The sequence below is a fragment of the Garra rufa genome, chromosome 14 (assembly GCF_049309525.1).
Source record: "Garra rufa chromosome 14, GarRuf1.0, whole genome shotgun sequence".
In the NCBI taxonomy this organism is placed as follows: Eukaryota; Metazoa; Chordata; class Actinopteri; order Cypriniformes; family Cyprinidae; genus Garra; species Garra rufa.
Window position 1 is genome coordinate 20,593,450 of NC_133374.1, and position 23,502 is coordinate 20,616,951.

General features: G+C 35.3%; 2 protein-coding genes across 4 annotated transcripts in view; one reads left to right on the top strand and one right to left on the bottom strand.

The window, feature by feature from the left end:
• Positions 1-1,302, bottom strand: part of myo18ab (myosin XVIIIA b) — a 153,711-nt gene extending 152,409 nt beyond the window's left edge. For all 3 annotated transcript variants that reach the window (XM_073818419.1, XM_073818418.1, XM_073818417.1), the window contains exon 1: positions 1,227-1,302. The gene's annotated coding sequence lies outside the window, so the exon portion shown is untranslated. The remainder of the gene's footprint in view (positions 1-1,226) is intronic.
• A 4,435-nt stretch (positions 1,303-5,737) lies between these two features.
• On the top strand, positions 5,738-23,373 carry appbp2 (amyloid beta precursor protein (cytoplasmic tail) binding protein 2). Its single transcript, XM_073817926.1, has 13 exons — positions 5,738-6,078; positions 9,535-9,623; positions 11,575-11,726; positions 11,808-11,931; positions 12,021-12,189; positions 12,276-12,365; positions 12,449-12,516; positions 12,623-12,728; positions 12,816-12,940; positions 14,619-14,704; positions 14,886-15,076; positions 15,226-15,391; positions 18,891-23,373. The coding sequence occupies exons 1-13, from the start codon at positions 5,941-5,943 to the stop codon at positions 19,151-19,153; spliced, it is 1,767 nt and encodes a 588-aa protein (XP_073674027.1). The 5' UTR covers positions 5,738-5,940; the 3' UTR covers positions 19,154-23,373.
• Positions 23,374-23,502: the final 129 nt, after the last annotated feature.

The following is a 23,502-nucleotide window of genomic DNA, read 5'->3' on the forward strand; positions in this document are numbered from 1 at the left end:
CATATGATGTATATATCTCAGTTTTGTAAAATTTAACCTTATGACTGGTTTTGTGGTCCAGGGTCACATATGTTGCCCTCAGTGTTAAAAGATAGATCATAGTCATAGTTGGAAAGGGTTCAAATACGCAAAAATGCCAAAAAAAACAAAGAATTTGTGGGACCTGAAGGATTTTTCTGAAGAACAAGGGACTCATGAACAACTATCACTAAACAAAAAAAAACACAGTTGTGGAATTTCTCTTGTGGAATACATGTAAATATGTGAACTACCTTATTCAGAACATAGCCTACATTTTGTACGATCCCTCTTTATTTTAGTAAAATAATTAACATTTTGCAAGATTCTGCAAGGTGTGTGTAAACTTTTGACCTCGACTGTACATGAAATCATGGTATGTAAACTTCTCTACTATAGTTTTGACTACTACAACAATAATTGTGATAACATTATACAGTATTAAACTACACAGCCATGAGAATGACAAAAACGTTTCTGAAAGCTCATTTTAACAGAACAGTAAGCAATCGTTGTATTAAAAGTAATTTTGAGACTGTTGTCAATTTCTGTAATGATTCATTGCAATACGGTTGTAACAGATGGACTTGCACTTGACCACTGACATGAAAGGAAAGTGAGGGCGACTGTGCTACAATATAATAAATAATTTTGTTACAATGTATAAGCCTGCGGTTTGCTACATTGTATCATTGACGCATTAAAGGCCAGACAGATAAAAGCCAGGCGTGAGTCGCATTAAAGAGAAACTCGTTTGGACAAGAAACCTACGAATTTAAATTTGCCCGGTCAGTCAACCAGAGCAGCGAGAGACTCGTCAATCATCTGCAGCAGGAAAGCCAAAACGCTAACGCTCCAGATCAGCCGCTAAGCCTTTAAATTAGCTGGACACGGACTGAAACTGTTAAACACGGACCACCAGAGTATACAGATTTTAACGTGAAACTACCGAGCCTATAAACCCGTAATGGAGCTAATGAACAGTGAATGTAACAATCCTCCGGCTACAGTTAGCAGGTCAGTCAGTTAGCATGAGTAAGTGGCTGATAAGGGTCCTTTCTTCGCCTCTATATCCAGCAGCGGACTGCTGTTGATCCCAGGCTCACATCCCTGACATGAGATTTTTCCTCGTGAAAATATCTGGATGTTATCTCGTTTACAGAAATTAAACATGAATGGATATATACATAAAAGTCGGCTGCACTCACCGTTGTGAGATATCCAGTTTTTTGGCAGGGAACGGTATTGTTTCTGTTCGCTCTATCCTCTAGATGGGCGCAGCTGAACGTGAACAGGCGAGCACTGTTGTAAATATATAGTGATAAAGGCGGTAGGTTGGCCTCATGCTGCTTATTGTTCAGTGAGAAGAAACGGCGACACCTGCTGTCTGCGTTAAGAACTACAGCTGCAGAAACCAACGCCATTGGAATTGATTGGGATAATAATGGAATTAATAACAACCCATCGTCTCGTTTTGCTTTTGGTGGCCATCAGATGTAAAATTATCTCAGGATACACTACCAGTCAAAAGTATTTGAACAGTAAGATTTTTGATGTTTTTTAAGTCTTTTCTGCTTATGAAGCCTGCATTTATTTGATCCAAAGTACAGCAAAAACAGTACAAATTTGAAATAGTTTTACTATTAAAAATAACTGTTTTATATTTGAATATATTTTAAAATGTAATTTATTCCTGTGATTTTAAGGCGGAATTTTTGATCCTTCAGAAATCATTCTAATAATCTAGTAGATTTTTTTTCAGGTGAATAGAAATGTCAGAAAAACAGCATTTATCTGAAATGGAAATCTTTTGTAACATTATAAATGTCTTTGTCATCACTTTTGATCAATTTAAAGCATCCTTGCTAAATAAAAATATTAATTTCTATCATTTCTTTCCCAAAATTTTAAATGGTATAGTAGATAATGTTACAAAAGCTTTTTATTTCAAATAAATGCTGATCTTTGGATCTTTTTCTATTCATCAAAGAAATTTACTTAACTGTTTTAAATATTGAAAATAATGATAATAATGTTTCTTGAACAGCAAATCAGCACATTAGAATGATTTCTGAAGGATCACGTGACACTGAAGACTGGAGTAATAATGCTGAAAATGTAGCTTTGGTCACAGGAATAAATTACATTTTAAAATATGTTCAGATAGAAAGCAGTTATTTTATATAGTAAAAATATTTCACAATATTACTGCACTTGCTGTATTTTGGATCAAATAAATGCAGGCTTGATGAGCAGAAGAGACTTCTTTAAAAAAAACTTTAAAAATCTTATTTAAAAAAACTTGACTGGTAATGTATAGATCTAAGGATTTCTCATTTAGATAGGTATGTCTTAGGGTTATTATCATTAGCTAAAACTAATATTGTTAAGTAAAATAAAGCTGAAATAAATTATTAATATTAGACGAAAAAATAAACTAAACGAAAATTAGATTTAAAATGTAATTTAATTAAACAAATTAAATTAAGTTTAATATGAAGCACTTAAATTACTGGTGCTGGTAATGATAATAAACTGGTAATAAATAAAAAACTAAAACTTCAACTGAAATAAAAATTGATTAAACTAAAAAAAACTAATAGAAATGATGACAATATATAATCAATTTTATTTGAAGCACTAAAATTACTAACCGGCTATACTAAATCAAAACTACAACTGAAATAAAATTAAATAAAAACTAAATAGTAATATTAACAAAATGACATAATATTTCAAATAAAATTAAAATAAAAACTGAAAATGTAAAAATAAATGCTTTTGTGTAAAAAAAGCTAATTCATATTCATAAAAATGTAAATATTATATAAATAATACTAAAGGTATGGGTCTTGTGGGCCTAAACTTGGACAAGATCTTGAGGTGCTAGGGTGCCTTAGAAGAATCTTTTTTGTCTAAAAGGTTCCATAAAGAACCTTTAACATCTGAAGAACGTTTCTGTTTCACAAAAGGTTCTTTGTGGCGAAAGAAGGTTCTTCAGAATATAGAGATGGTTCTTTTAAGAACCTATGACTGAATGTTCTTTTTGGAACCAAAAATGGTTCTTCTATGGCATCGCTGTGAAAAAAAACCTTTCAAAGTACCTTTATTTTTAAGAGCGTAGCTAATGCCTTGACCTTTCACCAGCTTTTTTGCTTAAGGAATTTCAAGTTTCTAAATATCATTATATATAGAACTGTATGTGTAGTACACAAGTTTGACAACACTGTGAGGAGCTTCTTTTTCATATACAATGACCTGACAATTATGGTGACACATTTAAAAAAATACGTTTGTAATCTGACGTGGTCATCGTCATTAGAAATGCTCACAAATCAGCTAAATTATACTTTGGTTTGCAATTAGAATTGCTTTTGAGCTTATTATGTTGTTAATCATAATCTTGATTTGGATTAATCATAGTACACTATGGTCAGTTTATATGGTCGATGGGGTAATTTGTGATTGTGAATATTTTTCAAATGTTATATAATGGTTACAATTATGCTAATGTGATATAATAAGATAAGATAAAAATATGAATTAATAATGTGTAGGATGCATAAGACTATTAATGGCACAAAGGAATACTTTATAATATAATTCACATTATATAAGAGAGACAGTTTGCGATATAGTAAGAAAAATAAGATTCAGACTAATGCCGTCCATTAATTTAATTTCATCTCGCCTACATAGGGTTACGTGCAACAAGAAGAGTTTTCAAAGGATTTTCTTGTGCTGCTGTAAAATGGATTTTACTAATAGTGGCCAGTAGATGATGCCCAGGAGTAAACTTCAAGTCTTTTACAAAGGATGGAACATCTACTCTGTTAAATTCTGAAAAAGATTTGTATTCATGCAAAGTAATAATATTTTGGCTTTTCTATTGAGTTAATATGTTCTCCACGGTGAAAACATGTTAAACAAGTAGGCCTGCAATTTATCAGAAAGCTATTTTTGTTGACTTGCTTTTTGTATACTAAATAGGAGAGAAAGAGAACTGTGTACACTATACTATCAGTCAAAAGTTTTTAAACAGTAAGATTTTTAATGTTTTTAAAGACGACTCTTCTGCTCACCAAGCCTGCATTTATTTGATCCAAAGTACAACAAAAGCATTACAATTTGACATAGTTCTATTTGAATATATTTAAAAATGTAATTTATTTCTGTGATCAAAGCTGAATTGTCAGTATCATTACTCCAGTCTTCAGTGTCACATGATCCTTCAGAATTCATTCTAATATGCTGATTTGCTGTTCAAGAATTATTTTATTATTATTATTATCCGTATTTAAAACAGTTGAGTACATTTTTTCAGGATTCTTTGATGAATAGAGAGATCCAAAGATCAGCATTTATCTGAAATAAAAAGCTTTTGTAATATTATACACTATACCATTCAAAAGCTTGAAGTCAGTATTTGTTTTTTTTATTATAGAAATTAAAACTGTTATTTAGCAAGGATGCTTTAAAATGATCAAAAGTGATGATAAAGACATTTATTATGTTACAAAAGGTTTCTATTTCAGATAAATGCTGTTCTAAACTTTCTACTATTTAAAGAAACCGGAAAAATTCTACTCAGCTGTTTTCAACATAATAATATTAATAATCATAAATGTTTTTCTGAGCAGCAAATCAGAATATTAGAATGATTTTTGAAGGATTATGTGACTGTAATGAAGCTAAAACTTCAATTTTCAAATAGAAAAGAGTTATTTTAAATAGTATTGAAAATAGTATAGAATTGTTTCAATAGAAAGTTCAGAGGAACAGCATTTATCTGAAATAGCAATCTTTTGTAACATTACAGATGTCATTATCATCACTTTTGATCAATTTAAAGCATCTCTGCTAAATAATTTCAATAATTTATTTCCAAATATATTTAGCTTTTGTATGGTATAGTGTGCTACAAAAACTTTTTCTTTGGACCTTCCTATTAATCAAAGAATCCTGAAAAAATGTACTCAACTGTTTTAAATATTGATTATGATAATAATAATAATAATAATAATAATAATAATAATAATAATAATAATAAATGATTCTTGAACAGCAAATCAGCAGGATTTCTAAAGGATCATGTGACACTGAAGACTGGAGTAATAATGCTGAAAATGTAGCCTTGATCACAGGAATAAATTACATTTTAAAATATGTTCAAATAGAAAACAGTTATTAATTTAGCTGTTTTTGCTGTACTTTGGATTAAATAAATGCAGACTTGGTGAGCAGAAGAGAATTAAACACATTAAAAATCTAAAAATCTCGTTATGCTGTGTATTTTTGGAAGCGATTTTCTAAACTTTTTTGTTTCTTTTGTCAGCCGAATTTGTCATTATTTTAAATAACCGATTTATTTGGATTTTTACATGTTTTAAAATGATTTTTGCATTTTAATTTTACCTTTTCATGATGTTTTAATCTGTGTAGTGCGGGATTTATCAATCTTTTTGATAAAATTTTCCAGAAAAGAACACATTTTACATGTGTAAAAGATACGATAGTTAATTTTATCCACTGCCTAAACTTTTGATACTATATTGTGACACAAAACGCTGATTACTCTTGAGAGATTTCCGTCGTCTTCCCAGCGGCCGTTATTTTGAACTACAGTCAAATGCGCGTTCACTGAGTTCGAGCGGAGCTCTAGAGGCGCTACGTCATCGCTCAAAGTGTCGTAGAGTGGGCGGGGCATCGCGATCTGGGATGAGCTTTAAACATGAGAGCATAACCTTAGGGTTGTGTTCTCTATCATAACAGTCCGTTTCGATTTCAAAAGGCGCTTCCAGCTGCGGGGGTGTATGAGGAGCATCAGAGTAAAGAGTTTTACCTCGATCAGGTAGCGAAGGAGGTGAAAGTAGGAGTGGAAGAGGGGGGGGGCTGTGGTTGGATTTAGTGAAAGAAAACAATATGGCCGCGGTGGAGCTGGAATGGATCCCTGAGACCCTGTACAACACCGCTATCTCAGCCGTGGTCGACAACTACGGCCGATCGCGACGGGACATCCGCTCTCTGCCTGAAAATATACAGTTTGATGTGTACTACAAGGTAAGAAGAAAAGCGAACGAGTTCAGTGCTGAACAAACGTCAAAAGCATCTGACACTTTTTACTAGCAGCTCGGCTAACAAAACTGAAGCGACCTCCTCGTAGTGGAGCGCTGGTTAGGAGAGACTCGAGATACGAGATGATTTAACCGTCAGGGTTTTCTCTAAGAGTCCACTAGTATTATGTAGCACAGTTTGGGTGAAGACTGGTTGAAGTGGACACTGTGTTCCAGTTATCTTAGCATGTAGCTTATCTACTACTGTATGAGATATAACTCTCTGGGTCAAGACTAGTTAACCATATAACACTGTGACATCTCACTTTTTACCCTGTTAGCTTATTTAGGAGTATGAGCCCTGTGATTTATGCTTATTATAATGTCATGTGAGTGTTTGAACCATAACCGTGTTTCTAACGACTTCGTAAGATAAGGCAACTGACATCTGCAATGTGGTTTGAATGGTTTGTCACCAGCTACTGTGAAAAGTATTTCTAAACACTGTACATTACAATAGACAGTTATTAGAGACAATAATAGAGGTATGGCAGCATTTAATAAAGTGCCTTTTGTTAACGTGAATTAAAAATTAAAAATACTTCTCAAGCATGCATTCGTCATGTTTAATTATAATTTCAACATTTAGCCTATTATTGCATTATTAAAATCCAATTGTATCTCTTAATATTATATAATGCACCATGAGCTAACATGAACTAAAAATGAGTAACATTAACAAAGATTAATAAATACTGTGCAAAAAATTGTTTTTAGTTAATGTTAACTATTGGGACCTTATTGTTAAGTGTTACTGCATACATTTACATATGAAACCACCAAATTACTTATGAAAGCTGAATAAATAAGCTTTCCATTGATGTAATGTATGGCTTGTTAGGATAGGACAATATTTGGCCAAGATACAACTCTTTTAAAATCTAAGGGTGCAGAAAAATCAAAATATTGAGGAAATCGCCTTCAAAGTTGTCCAAATGAAGTTTTTGCAATGCATATTACTAATCGTTTTGATATATTTACGGTAGAAAATAAACAAAATATTTTCATGAAATGTGATCTTTATTTAGTGTCCTAATGATTTTTGGCATAAAAGAAAAAAAAACAATAATTTTGACCAACTCAGTGTATTTTTGGCTATTGCTAAGACTGGTTTTGTGGTCCAGGGTCACATTTTATCTCATTATGTGAAATATGTTTAAAAACTGTACGAAGTATTGCATTCTTCATGTGTTTTGAGACCAGTTTAACTTTCCTCTTTGACTTTTTAATATTATTTGCCCTTTTGGATATCTAGGTTGGGAAACCAATCCCACTGTTTCTGTTTATATATATATATATATATATATATATATATATATATGCAAACATATACAAAGGCTATCAGAGTTTGTTGTCCACAAATGACTAATTATTAAGGAATGATGAAGAAAAGTTTTGTAATATTCTGCATTACCAAAGAAGTTTTACCTGTAGTTGAAAAGGCTTCACAAATTAAGTTTAACTGAAACCCACAAGACCAGTTTCTTTTTTTGCGTAGTTTGGAGACTTAATATGTCTTACCTTAGTAAGTTCAGTTCTACTTAGAATAGTGATTTTCAACCATGGGGAATTTTGAGGGCGTGTAAAGATAACTTAAAAACATTTTAAATGTTATTTTACTAGTGGGTGCAGGACACTATAGTATAGTAATATGTATGTGAGGATAGCAAAATAAAGTAGATAAACTGTGGCATATTCTAAAATTCTTTATACATTGGACTACCAGTAAAATTGCTAACATTTTTGATTGACTGTATTTCATTACAGTGTTTCCCACAGGTTTGAAGGCAATGTGTGGTGGTCAGCCCGTGTGTGTGTGTGTGTGGGGGGGGGGGGGGGTACGATTGGATCCCCTAAAGGGATTTCCTAATTCCTAAAGGTTAATAATTAAAAAAAACTGTTAATAATTAGTTAAACAGAACTTTATTACATGAATTTAACACCATATACAACAGCCTACTTGCTGCACAGTCTGTAACTTTTGTTAGGGCACCTTATTTTGCGACATATTATTGATATTTAACAAATCTATTTCTTTCTCTCCCTGACCTTGTCTTTCTGCTTGAGCAGCACTAGTTGAAGCCTGAAAATATTGTAAACAATAACATAACTAATTACACTGGTCGGACTAAGCTCTGTTTCAGACTGATACCTCCGGTTCAGGATGGTCCTCATCACATGCCTTTTTCAGTCGCGGAAAATACTTTTTAATACTCATCTGGATTGAAGCAGCAAACATTCAATGTAAGAGTAAAGAAACGACATAATTTATAATACGTTTATTTGATTCACAGCTGCTACATATAGTGTTTTGACCTCGACAACCCAACTAGGCTAGCCTACATTTTACCGCAAACTTGCGACTAGTTAACTTTCTAAAGAAGGCGCAATCGCGTTTGCTAAAGGTCGGGACTTACAGTAACATCAACACACTGAAACTATTGTATTCAGAATATAAAATATTTTAATCTGTGATTGTGTGTTAAAAGTGTTCACGAGATACCAACCTTTCGCCAGCTGTCTTCTCTCCACAGATGATCCAGACAGATGTGTGTACGGAGGGGAGGGGCTGTGTGCGTGTGTGCGTTTGAGGGAGAGACGCGTGAGTGACAGAGAGATGAAGAGAGAGTATGGAAAGGAAATGCAGTTGAACGAATTCGCTGCGTGTTTTAAATAGCGTACAAAAGAATAACGAAACGCAATATGTGACGGTCGGTATTGATTTTGTTTTTTTGTTTTTTTTTGGTCGGTGTTGAATCTGTGGCGGTCAGAATTTAATCTGTGGCGCACCGCCACAGATTCGTCTATGTGTGGGAAACACTGCATTACATACATTTCCATCAAAGTTATACATTAACAAGATTAGTTTTTTCTGACACTATTGTGAATAAACTTTAATAATGTGAGAAATGTTAAAGGTGTCTGAATAAAGTTTGGTTTGACTGTGCCTTTTGTAGTTATGCCAAGTTCTAAAATAGAATATTAGAAATTGTAAGTACAGAAATATTTTTTTAAATCATTAATCCTTATCCAGTGAATCAAGAAATACTGTAAAAGTCATTGGGCCTTTGAATGTTGTTGTGGACAGTTTTGCGCCTTCTAACGTATAATCATAGTTTTTAGCTTCAAATATAACATCAAGGGTTAAATTACTCTGTTGTGAATATATTATGTTTTTCATTGCTTTGTACAGTTGGGCTATTTGGTGTCAGATGCCACAAACAAAATGTTATTGGCACACGTATTGGTCTTGCACAAAGTCTTCCTGATTGTACATTCTGTTTTCATAATGGCTACTTTTCCTGGTTTTCTGGCTCTTGACACCCCCAAGGGAAGGCTTGAGTTGTCTTTGTGTCACATGTACAATAGGGTCAGCAATCTCACATTTCTTCATGTGTTCCAGCTTTACCAGCAAGGCCGGCTCTGCCAGCTGGGAGGGGAGTTCTGTGAGCTGGAGGTCTTCGCTAAAGTCCTCAGGGCCTCTGACAAACGGTATTTGACAACTGAGTCCACTCTTACTCTGTCTGTCAAGGAAATATAGCTCAAAGCCATATCTTAATGGTGTATTTATGGTCACACTAATGAGATTGAGAGTGTGTGTGTGTGTGTGTGTGTGTGTGTGTGTGTGTGTGTGTGTGTGTGTGTGTGTGTGTGTGTGTGTGTGTGTGTGTGTGTGTGTGTGTGTGTGTGTGTGTGTGTGTGTGTGTGTGTGTGTGTGTGTGTGTGTGTGTGTGTGTGTGTGTGTGTGTGTGTGTGTGTGTTTTGAGCTGATGATTCAAATCTCACATGATGTATGGTGCAAACCTTCATTAAGATCTTCACAGAAGAGTTATGTGGTGGTAGTCTAGACTTCGTCACAATTCAGAAACCAGCAAAAAACATAATTCTTGATAATTAGACACTCATTTAATCTGTTACAAATTAATACATCTTAGAGTTGGTAAGAATTGTTTTTGAAAGACGTTTACCAAGTCTGCATTTATTAGATCAAAGATACAGTAAAAAGTTATATTGTGAAATATTACAATTTTCAGTCTACAGTGTCACATGATCTCTCAGAAATCATTCTATTGCTACTTTTTTTATCAAGATTCTTTAATGAACAGGATTTAATCCAAATGGATTTAAAACAATGTAAAAACTTGACTGTCAATTATGATCGATTTAATGCATCCTTGTTGAATTAAAGTATGAATTTCTTTGAAATAAAAATTAATACTGACTAATGGCTACTAAAAATACTGGATACACACTTTTACACTCGCTCGCTGTGAGAAATACTGCAGATGGAGTGATACAAATGGTAAAACTGTTGGAGTTCCAGTATCACTAGAATATCAAACTCGCTCAAATTCAAGGACCGGAAATAACTGTTGTATAAATGTAAATGTATTAATATTGCTGGTAGTTTATTAATATTATAATTTATAGTATTTGACATTGTCTAAAAATAAAGATCCCTATATAGACACCCTAAAAAGCAACTAATATATTTATATAAACTGTCGTTCAAAAGCTTGGGATCAGTAAGAAGTCTTTTCTGCTCATCATGGCTGTGTTTATTTGATTAAACACACAGAACAAAACTGTAATATTGTGAAATATTATTACAGCTTAAAATAATTGTTTTCTATTTTATAATACTTTCAAATAGAATTTATTCCTGTGGTGCAAAGCTGAATTTTCAGCATCATTACTCAAGTCTTCAGTGTGAAATGATCCTTCAGAAATCATTCTAATATGCTGATTTATTATCAGTGTTGGAAACAGTTATGCTGCTTATTTATTAGTTTTTGGAACCTGTGATACTTTTTTCAGGATTTGAATGATGAATAAAATGTTAAAAAGAACAGCATTCATTTAAAATAGAAATCTTTTGTAACAATATACATTACCGTTCAAAGTTTGGGGTCACTACATTTTTTCTTTCTTTCTTTCTTTAAAAGAAATTAATAGTGTTATTCAACAGTGTGTTAAATTGAAATTAAATTAAATTGATAAAAAGTTATAGTAAAGACTTATATTGTTTGAAAAGATTTCTATTTTGAATAAATTATTTATTCATCAAAGAATCCTTAAAGTATCACAGGTTCCAAAAAAATATTGAGCAGCAAAACGGTTTCCAACATTGATAATAAATTGGGATATTAGAATGATTTCTAATTATGTGACACTAAAGACTGGAGTATGATTCTGAACGTTCAGCTTTGCATCACAGAAATAAATTATATTTTAAAGTACATTAAAATAAAAAAAAACTGTAATTTTAAATTGCAAAAATGTTACTTTTTTCTGTATTTTTGATTAAATAAATGGGACTCTGATGAGGGTAAGAGACTCTGACTGATCCCAAACCTTTGACCAACAGTCGATATGCAAAATGGTTGTTTTATATAAACATTGATACTTGGATGAAAAACTAAGCACATATTTTCTTTCACAGGCACCTCTTACACCACTGCTTCCAGGCTCTGATGGACCACGGCGTGAAGGTCGCTTCAGTCCTAGCAAACTCCTTCAGCCGCCGATGTTCATACATCGCAGAGTCAGATGCGCATGTGAAAGAGAAAGCGATACAGTTTGGCTTTGTTTTAGGTATGGCTGCTGTGGCTGACTTTTCTGCTTTTTCAGCTTGTAATAACAAGCCTTTGCAATAATACTTTGCTTGTATATCAGGTGGCTTTTTATCAGATGCCGGCTGGTATGGAGATGCGGAGAAAGTCTTCCTGTCTTGTCTCCAGCTGTGCACATTACACGATGAGGTTCTTCACTGGTATCGTGCAGTGGAGTGCTGTGTGAGGTGAGTGAGTGAGCCGTAAATGATCATATTAACATTATGTAACCATTATTAATATGTTATTAATGTGTAATTGCGGACTTGTGTGTCAGGTTACTTCATGTGCGTAATGGCAACTGCAAATACCACCTGGGAGAAGAAACGTTCAAACTGGCCCAGTCTTACATGGAAAAACTAGCCAAACATGGCCATCAGGCTAATAAGGCTGCCCTGTATGGAGAACTGTGTGCCCTGCTCTTTGCCAAAAGCCACTATGATGAGGTAAGTCCCATTGCAGATATCCCAGAAATCTGTTTGGAGAGTGTCTGCTCTGCTCTACAGTTTAATGTGTTTCTGACGTGTTTCAGGCTTATAGGTGGTGTATAGAGGCTATGAGGGAGATCACCGTTGGCTTACCTGTGAAAGTAGTAGTTGATGTTCTCAGACAAGCCTCTAAGGTCAGTTATTTGTTAGATATTTCAGTTTGGGTAAATATATGTGAATGTCTTGTTCATTAAATAATTATTGTTGATCCCTGCAGGCTTGTGTTGTTAAGCGGGAGTTTAGGAAAGCTGAACAACTAATAAAACATGCCGTCTTTTTGGCACGGTAAGTATTATCATGTGTATTTCTTTTTAAAGCAAGAGTTTGTGTTGACATTTTGTTCTGTTTGACAGCAATAAAATGCCTGTGTATTTTCACATTTTGTTTTTAGGGAACATTTTGGGCACAAGCACCCAAAATACTCAGATACACTACTAGATTATGGATTTTATCTCTTAAATGTGGATAATATCTGTCAGTCAGTGGCCATTTACCAGGTGAGCCTAGTATTACTTAAACTTTAGGTTCTTTAAGTATAAATCAAACATTTTCTTATTTTTTTTGTTGATATGTTTTACTTTCAGACTGCACTAGATATTCGGCAGTCAGTGTTCGGAGGGAAGAATATTCATGTTGCAACCGCACATGAGGACCTGGCGTATTCGTCCTATGTCCATCAGTACAGCTCTGGTAAATTCGACAACGCACTGTGAGTATCTCAATCCCATTCTGAGCTAATTAGTTACATGTTCAGAGAAATAATTATTTTATATAATTTTGAATGTTAAATGCATCTGTCAAGTGGGTAAATGGACAGTATACTTTTAAAGAATTGTTAAAAAACCTCTCAGTTGTTATCCATTTGAATCATTTTGAATGAATCTTTCAGTGAATGAACTTGCAGAATCATTAAGAGCGCATTTAGCATCTTACTCATTTATTTGACCACAAGTTTTTCATTTGTCATGTCTGTTTTGAAATGCAATTTAATGTCATTGAAAAAGTTTTAAAACACAACATTAAAGCTATAACATATAAGCAAGAATACAAAAAAAGTAACCCAAACTAATTTATATACATATACATATACAAATTTGTCACTACCGAAACAGTAATAAATAATTTAATAAAAATGGTTATATTGGCCTGTTAAGGTTTTGCTTACATCTTCCTTGTAAATATATTTTTTCTATTTTATTAAAAAGTTTTTAGAGGTAAATCAATAACAATTACAATTTTAACAATATTTGAAGTGTGATTTATAAGGTTTGTTGTATTTTGAGTCAAATTTTGTTGGTAAAAGGCGAAAAGCTGATCACACTGATTTCAAATGTATGGTTAAATTACTTTGAATATACATTGAACCAAAAACTATTATAACATCTAATAATAATTGATAGTAATAATTCAGTGTATTTTGTTTTTGACAAAACATCCCATGTTTCGGTCATGACTGCACAGTTTTGGTAGTGACCGTAATGTTTTGGTAGCAACCACATCACATTAGAAAATTTTAACCCACATAATAAAGTACTAAAGTACTAAATATCTGCATAACTGTACTAAAATGTAGTTTATTTGGCCCAAAAAAGGATTATGTGTTTCCTTTTGTCACTACCGAAACAATAATGACATGTTTCGGATAACACCCAGAAAAACAAAGATGCCTCTGCTGAAACTTCACTAAATGTTTTGGTCATGACTGTTTATAATATATGACTATTTTAAATCTAGCTCAAAGATGCTAATGAGCACATGGGTGGCCAGCACAGTTCTGAACAATTGTACACACACACACAAAAAAAAAAAAAAAAAATTGAACAAATTTACCTCAAAATCATGGGCAATATCAACTCACCATGTAGCTATGAGAGAGAGTAATATTTAACAAATATTTCCTGATCATTTAAAAACAATAATGGAATTTTATTTATTTTATATACTATATTTTTTTTATACAAACATCTGTAATCTTGGTGGGACTCCTCACTGCAAAAACAAAGTTTATTCATTAGTCAACACTGAACAACACGTAATAGGTCAGAGGCAAAATAGCACTGCTGTTTTTATGAAAGGAGACAAACATTCTTATTAGATCACCATGAAAATATGAATAATTGAATTAGTGTTGTGAGTCACTTCTTCAAAAGCAATTCATTCCAAGACAAAGCCATATTTTGGTTGCAACTATCCCATATGAACTTTTATACTGTTTTATATATCCCTTGAGTGTTAAGAAGTCCATGACCCCAATGACCAGTAGTTTCTCTAACCTTTAACACAATAAAGCTGTTCTTGTTATACTGTTTTTCGTCCTTTGTATTTTTTTCATGGAAGTGTTTATCGAAGAAAATGTACCAGTTTCATACTTCGAATTTTGCTTTTAGATTCCACGCAGAACGTGCCATAGACATCATAACTCACATTCTCCCTGAAGACCATCTGCTGCTGGCCTCGTCCAAGAGGGTGAAAGGTGAGACTAGCACTTTGAAAAGCTTTCATAACTCTCCTCATTCACAGCTGCATTGCTGAAATGACAACATTAAAATGGCCCTTGAAAGTTTAAAGTAGCATTATCGTTTCACTCAACATTCAGTTTGTTAGAAAATCGCGTTATGTCAAGCTAATATGCATTTCTGTCGCTCCATCTCAAGCTCTAATCCTGGAGGAGATTGCCATCGATTGCCATAACAAAGAAACCGAGGAACGCCTCCTGCAGGAGGCCCATGATCTGCACCTCTCCTCCCTCCAGCTGGCCAAAAAAGCTTTCGGAGAGTTTAACGTTCAGACAGCAAAACACTACGGGAACCTGGGCCGCCTCTACCAATCCATGCGCAAATTCAAGGTTCTTATTAATTCTTATATTATAAGTAAAACATCACAAGTGAATCATTTTCCAAGCTGTGTGTGTTGTGTAAGCTAAACTCAAAATAGAGTGCTTTTGAGGTTGCTCTGGAGCTGACTGACCTTTCCATGGTGTGATTTGTAATGTAGGAGGCAGAGGAGATGCACATCAAGGCCATTCAGATCAAGGAGCAGCTGTTGGGACAGGAGGACTATGAGGTGGCTCTGTCAGTGGGACACTTGGCCTCGCTCTACAACTACGATATGAATCAGTATGATGATGCAGAGCGTCTGTACTTGCGTTCCATCGCTATTGGTGAGGGTTACGTCTGTTTTTAATACATTTTGGGTAGGAGTGTATGATGTCTTTTACTAAATATGTAGTAGAAAACCCATGAAAGATTTACATTATTGACAAAATCCACATCGCTCAATAGTTATTTTGGACTATGGGGGCGACATTATTTCAATGATGTAAAATGGTTGCACTTGGTGAGCTACTGGTGCTACCTGTTGCTATTTTTACTGCAACACAACTCGGAATATAAAATACTGATACAGTGACCATGTTGTTCAGCTTTTGGTTATTCTCACTCGAAGGGCAACAAGAGAAGCGTGAAATGTAAGTCTTCACTGCTTTCCTAGCGATAAGAAGAGGAGAAAAGAATTGGAAGATGCCTGTGGAGGAATAAAACTTCAAAAAGACCAGCGTTTTTGTTCTTTGCACTTTAGCCTTGATGGCTTTAAGGCTTTTAGTAGACCACAGCCACTGAAAGAGCTTACAAACGGCAGAGACAAGAAACGCTAGATGCCATCCTGACAGGATGTAAACATACCAATGCTTGTCATGATGCCACAGCCACTGAAGGAGTTTCTCAGCGCTAATTTCACTCGATATCCAGGGGCGTTTAGACTCCTTGTGGAGAAAAATCGATGGTACAGCATTTGGTTTAAGCCTACGCTTATATCCATTGCCACCTGTAAGCTCTTTCAGTAGCGATGGTCATTGTATCAGTATGTGTATTCCGAGTTGTGTTGCGGTAAAAATAGCAAAAGGTACTCAGAGTGCGTCCATTTCAAGTCATCGAAATAATGACTCCCCTCATAGTCCAAAATATGTATAAAATGATGTGGATTTTTTTTTTTCTTTTATGGGTTTTCTACTACATATGTCAGTAAGAGACATCATTTACGTTATATTAAAGAAACACTCCACTTTTTTGGAAATAGGCTTATTCTCCAACTCAAAAATGTAAGGCTGCAATTTTCTAGGAACTACACCCCCCTTCCGGCGTAATAGTCAAGGGAGTTTGCTCCCGTAATATGGCAGAAGCAGGCGCAGTTATATCAAGCAGCACATGTGCAAATGCTAACCTAGCTGGAAACTAATTGCAGGCGCTGCATGATATTACTGCGCCTGCTTCGGTCATATTACGGCAGCAAACTTCCTTGACTATTACGCCTAGAAAATCGCAGCTTTACATTTTCCGCCTGTATTAGTACACGGTATAACTACAGAAGAGTCAAGTTTTAAATAGGAAAAATATCGAAGCTCATTGTAGGGTTGGGCGATGTCGACCAATTTGGCATCGTACGATGTCTAATGTGAAACATCGCGATGGACGATGGCATCGTCTGCGGGGGGCGGGGGTGAGGGAAGATTGTTGTTAAATAATTTATTCATAACGAATTAATTAATTGTAGCCTACCATGTCCACCAGTGCTTAATTTGAGCCTGATCCTGTTCTGGAAAATGCCCGATTTTGGATTTTTGCGTTCCGGTATTTGTTTTTAAAGATCCGGCATTAACAAGTGCATTAGATCGTGACAGTGCGTCCGTGCAGACGAGACAAGAGCAAGCGCGGGTTTATATAGATGCATTTGGAGGATGTGTGTTGGTCCTTAACATATTTTCGACCAGTCAGCTTTTTTAAGTTCAATAACGCTCTCATTGTTTGCTTACTGCTTAACCCACTCTCTCCAAACGCATTTACTGAGCAGCAGAATGTTTAGAGAGAAAGTGTAATATCAGAAATAATACCAAATCAAGCGAAATGTTATGTATTAACATTATAAACACTATAAACATAACTATAAGTTAGTTGATTTAAATGTAGAGGTATTCAGAACAGAACAGAAATGAAACAAAATATATAAAGTTAAGAAACTAAAACAAAGCGAAACTAAAAATAGCAGGCGTTGGGCTCACGCACCTCTGTTTTTCGGCACAAATCCAAGTGTTTCCATATTCCCAATGTATTTGAATGATAAAGTGTTATTTATAATGTATACTAGGCTTTGTATTGTACATTCGTATTTCGATGGAAAAAAAATATATTCTCTTGTTTTTGTTCCAAGCTCTGTTCGTTATGGTAAAACCATGAAAAGGGCATATTTGGTGTAGTTTATTTAATCTAATTTGATTAAAATTATTTAGATTTTTTTCTGCTGTTTTTGTATGCCTCATTTATTAATGTAAACGAACTTTCATGCAATTCGTTAGGAGTTCACTGTAATTTGTATTGTGATCACTAACAACTTCCTTGTTATTATTTCCTCATAATAATAATAATAAAATAAGTAAAGATGCAGAAATTGAAAGCATGCATTTCATTTGGCTATATAGTGATTAAGTGTGTGTTTTTCGTGAGCGGGTTGCTGCTGCGGCGGGGGCGGGGCGAGGCGCTGCGGGGGCGGGGCGGAGGATCGCGATGCCGGCTCAGCATCGTGATGTCTATTGGCCATCGGCGATGGACGATGGCATCGTCTATCGACCCAACCCTAGCTCATTGGTTATTTTTGAACGCAATGCTATTGGTCTAATAGGATTCAATGATCTATGCTAAGCTACGCTAAAAGTGATATCGCCAGAACAGGAAAACGGCTGAATGGATTTCAAAACGGTAAAACTCAACTTATTATCTCGGGGGGAATTGGAGAATGAGCCTATTTCCAAAAAAGTGGAGTGTTCCTTTAATCTATACAGTTGTTTGCAAAGATTAAGAGTTTAATTTTACTATTTTTAATTCACGATTTTAATTAGTTTTTGTAGAATTTCTTTAAACACCATTTAATGTGAACTTGTTAAAAGCAAATCTGGAAAAAATAAATATCCATTATTAATTTTGTATGTTCTTATGTGCTAATGTATAAATTAACTTGATTTTAGTTTTTGGTGTTTTATTTTTCATCTGTTTAGAATTGTAATATCTGCCATTTATCAGTTATGAAACTGATCTGTGTTGGACACAATTTCATTGCATCTCTAATTGTGTTTAATTTATTACCATTGAAAATTATTTTATGCCCACAGAGGCTATATTTTTTTGTTAAAAGATACGGTAAAAACAGTAATATTGAGAAATCTTATTACAATTTTAAAATAGCAGACATTACTTCAAACTTGGTCCTTCTGAAATCATTCTAATATACCAAAACATTTCCTATAATTACCAATGTTGAAAACAGCTGTGCTGCTTAATGTTTTTGTGTGAAAGGTTATTCATTTTTACTGACCCCAAACTTTTTGAGCAGTAATGCTTGTGTTTAACCTCCAAATGTGTCCCTGGACCACAAAACCAATTTTAAGTAGCAATAGCCACAAATACATGTATGGGCCAAAACGATTTACTTTTATGCATGAAATATTAAGGATATGAAGTAAAGATCATGTTCTATGAAGATATGTAGTAAATTTCCTTCCATAAATATATCAAAACTTAATTTTTTATTAGAAAATAGGCATTGCTAAGAACTTCATTCGGATAACTTTAAAGGCAACCTAAACCTAAACCATATGTTTGTTGTTTCCTCAGGCAAGAAGCTGTTCGGGGAGGGTTACAGTGGACTGGAATATGACTACAGAGGCCTGATAAAACTGTACAACTCAGTTGGAAACTATGAGAAGGTCTTTGAGTACCACAATATTCTGTCCAACTGGAACCGTTTAAGGGACAGGCAGTTTGCGGTAGCCGACGCACTAGAGGACGTCAACACGAGCCCCCAGGCCACAGAGCAGGTGGTGCAGTCTTTCCTGCTTTCCCAGAGTCACGGAGCCGGACGGCCCTGCTTGGGCTAACGACCGGGAAGCCCACCTGAAACATAGATGTGCACACCCACCTTCCATTTCACACCTACACATCCATTTATTCACAAGTATAGTCGATGGGCAGGGAGTGTGATTTATTATCTTGAGCTTCTCAAGGACATTCAATCCACTCGTACCAGCAACTCCCCAAGCCCCGTTTCTTAAACTGGGTGATGTCTTTGCGACCATGCTAACACTCATGATGGATAAGCAAACATTTATTCACTCTCCTTTAAAGTACCCGACCATTTCTTTGAGTTGAAGAGGAGTTGATTAAAAAAAAACGGAGAGGTCCGACAAAGACGAAAACTTTCGCGCCCACTATTGTTTTTTTATTTTATTTTATATTTGAAGGAGAGTCACTCCACACTACAGGAATACGTTATCACCGCGTTGTCTATTTGTGGAGAAAATTGCTCAACGCAAAATGGGAAAAGACCCTTCGGTCATATAACCGAGTGAAGGAACATCCGTAGACATCCGTGTCTCCATTAACACGAGGATTAGAGCTTGACTCCATGTAATGCAAAGCTTTGCATTTGAGGATTACCTGTGTGCTCTCTGGAAAATGAGACCAGCCATGTTACATTATGGACCATTATGTTTATTTTCGCTTCTTTTTTTTTTTTTTTTTTTTATTAATAACTCATGTCGCGTGTGGGATTTACGGACCAGTGGGTTTACGATTGCTCTAGATACCTTGTTTTAAGTTCTCTTCTGGTTTTGTATTACCTTAGTACTGACATAGCTTATTTTAAACTGCCAATAATTTATATGCAAGGTATGCTAGGTGTAACGTTGCAAACGGATGAGCCAAAATGACTTCTGTTCGTAATAATAATAGTGTGCGACCACAGCTAATTGCCATAATATAACTAAACCGAGTGGGAGTTCACAAAGCCGGCTTTCTGTCATAGCGAAGCCTTATTCACGCACACACACAACATAAGCTGAAGCGGTGATAGTTACGGGACCAAGTTTCCCAGGTCGTCGTTGTTTTCCTTTCAGAGCCCGGCCTCCGGCGGCGTAGATTAACACCCCTGGCTCACTGCCAGCTGACTGGACACAGAAAAAAGGGCTGAGCGCAGCACCTGTCATTGTGAAGAGCTGCCCTGCAGGGGAACCTGCGGTATAGCGCATGGAGTGTGAATCCACGCACGATTGTGCACTAGCAGTGCAATATTTGCTGAACGCACCTGTACCACTCCGAAACCAATCAGTCTGACTCATTTCACTGCCGCTCGTCTCTTGAATATATCCGAAAGCCAACCAAATTGACAAGAACAACATTTCAAGTTGAACGAGGACCGTTCTGATTAAATTGGCATCACAATTTCCTAAAGAACTCAATGTTTTTTTGCTGAAACAAAGCCTTGCTGCAGGCTAGTCGTGTAGAATGCGCTTCTAGTGTCTCGCCACATTTGAGTCTCGCCCCAGATCGAGCTGAAGTCCCAGCCTTAGTCTTAAAGGACTCTCAGCTGGCGGGGATCTGCTTTGTCAGCTTTTTTTTTTGGAGTAGTTCACTTTGAACAAAGCTTTTTAAATGCCGTTAGCCCCGTAAACCAAGCAAGAGATCGTCTAGGACATGTGAGTGACTTTATTTAGGCTTTAAAATCCCTTTATGGTTACGTTTGAGGTTTGATTGTGAAGGATTAAGTGGTTTTAAAGAGGTAGTCCATCCAAAATTAAATTCTGTTGTAATTTACTCACCTGTATGCATTTCTTTAGTGGGATGTGAACAAAAAAATTCAAGTTTTGATTTCCATTGTATGGACAAGAAATATAATGGATGTCAATAGGAATTGAAAATATCTTCGTTAAAGTATCTTTCATGTTTCACAGAAGAACAAAACTCATACAGGTTTGCAAAAGCATGAACGTGAGTAAATGATGATGAAATATACATATTTGGGTGAACTAGCCCTTTAAATCCATCAAAGCAAGGGAAGGACAGGATTTTGCCTTGGCTGGAGAGATGGAATATTGTAACAAATAAACTGTGATCTTGCAAACTTTGTAAGTGCATTTCCATTGACTACAATCGAGGTCAAAAGTTTACATCCCCCTTTCAGAATCTTCAAGATGTTACTTATTTGACCACAATAAGAGGGATCATGCAAAATGCATGTCATTGTTTATTTAGTACTGATCTCAATAAGATATTTCACATAAACGATGTAAAAAGGAAAAATAATAGTTGTATTTATAAAAATGACCCTGTTCAAAAGTTTTCATGCGCTTGATTCTTAATACTGTGTTGTTACCTGAATGATCCACAGCTGTGTTTTTTTTTTGTTTGTTTAGTGATAGTTGTTTGTGAGTCCCTTGTTTGTCCAGAACAGTTAAACTGCCTGCTGTTCTTCAGGAAAGTTCTTCAGGTCCCCAAATTCTTTGGTTTTCACCAGCTTTGTGTATTTGAACCCTTTCCAACAATGACTGTAGATTCATCTTTTCACACTGAGGACAACTGAGGGACTTATATGCACCTACTACATACGTTTCAAATGTCACTGATGCTTCAGAAGGAAAAACCATGCATTAAGAGCTGGGGGGGTGAAAACTTTTGAACAGAATGCAGATTTGTGAGTTTTTCTTTTTTTGCCTAAATATCAGATTTTGTCATGTAGTACTGCCCTTTAGAGGCTACAGAAGAAGCTACATGTTTCCCAGAAGACAAAATAAGTTGAATTTACCCTGATCTTTAAGTTTCTGGCTCTTAATTCATAGTTTTTTTTTTTCCTTCTGTTGCATCAGTGAGCATTTGAACCTTCTGTAATAGTTACATAGAGTCCCTCAGTTCTTCTCAGTGTGGAAAAAAATGAGTTCAAATACACAAGAATGCTGAAAAACCAGAGTTTATGGGACCTAAAGGATTTTTCTGAAGAAAAGTGGGCAGTTTGTCATGATCATTCAGGTAAGAACACAGTATCAAGAATCTAGGGGATGTAAACTTTTGAACAGGGTCATTTTTATAAATGAAACTCTTATTTTCTCTTGTGGACTATATGTAAACATCTTATATGTGAATCTTATTCAGGTCAGAATTAAATAAACAATAACATGCATTTTGTACGATCCCTCTTATTTTGGTCAAATAATGAACATTTTGCAGATTCTGAAAGGGGGATGTAAACTTTTGGACCTCAACTGTATGTGCTATAAATGGACTGAATTAGTGGAGTTCTCGTATCTGATGAAGAGTTTAGAACATCAAATGTGAAAATAACGCACATGGGAGTAAGTAAGCTTGGTGAATGCTGAATGATTTTATAACGTAGCTCTGATTGCTTTCTTCTGAATGTCGATTCAAGGGCTTATTAGTCAACCTCAAGTGGTATTTCATGGTTCGAACGATAATCCAAACTGCATCTCGATCCGAATGGCCCCAAAAAATCAAAGGTGCTTCTGAGTCAAATGTTCTCTTTGTTTTGCATGTTTAAGTAAATGTATATAGATGTAGATGCATAGCTACAAGTGGTTATTGTCCCAGTGAGCTCCATAGTGACACAAACAGAGCAGTTAATAAATGTCCCTTGAAATAACAGAAAAAAATGCAAAAACTTTGCGACTCTGAAGTGTGAAACTGATCACAGAAATGAATAAATACCATCCTCTAATAAAAGCTATCTTGTCACTACAATTTTTCTGCCCTTGGAGAGTTGGAGAATGTACTTAAGGGTTGATAACGGATACAGTGGGGGTTTTTAGATGCTAATTATATTAAATGAAGTCCTCAGACGTGCTGCCACGTGTAGATTGTGATTTAGCCAAAGTGCTGTTTCGGATGGACGATGGCGATCCTTGAAGTCACAACAACCTACAGTATGAGTGGACGTGATCTCTTATGGTTTTCTTTATTGTCTATGTTCATTGGAGACACTTGATCAAATCCGATGACGAAGAAGAGGAAAAATTAGTGTGTTGTTTAACATTAATTCTGACTGTTACCCTGGAAATGTCAGTAACCTGTGCCACAGTGAGCCTCTGCTTGGATACTCTTCAGTCATTGGCTTTATGTAACTCACCCTCAGTAGAGTCTGCTGTACATTGTACATCTGTAACCACCAAATCATTATTAAACTCATTTGTATCCACCGTTGTGAAAATCTGTAACTACTTCTAACAAAAAAAAAAACTATAGAGCTGTCTAATAGACTACAATGAGCAATATTGCTTATGAAGTATTAAAGTTGCTTTATTTTTTGCCTTTACATGATTATTCTCCACCTGTTCCTGAAGTCGGTGTGATGTTTAGAGTCTGTGACTTGAATGAATGCGAAGGGATGCTACAAAAAAACACTCTTTCGAGTGGATTGGTGGCTGAACAATAAATTAAGAAT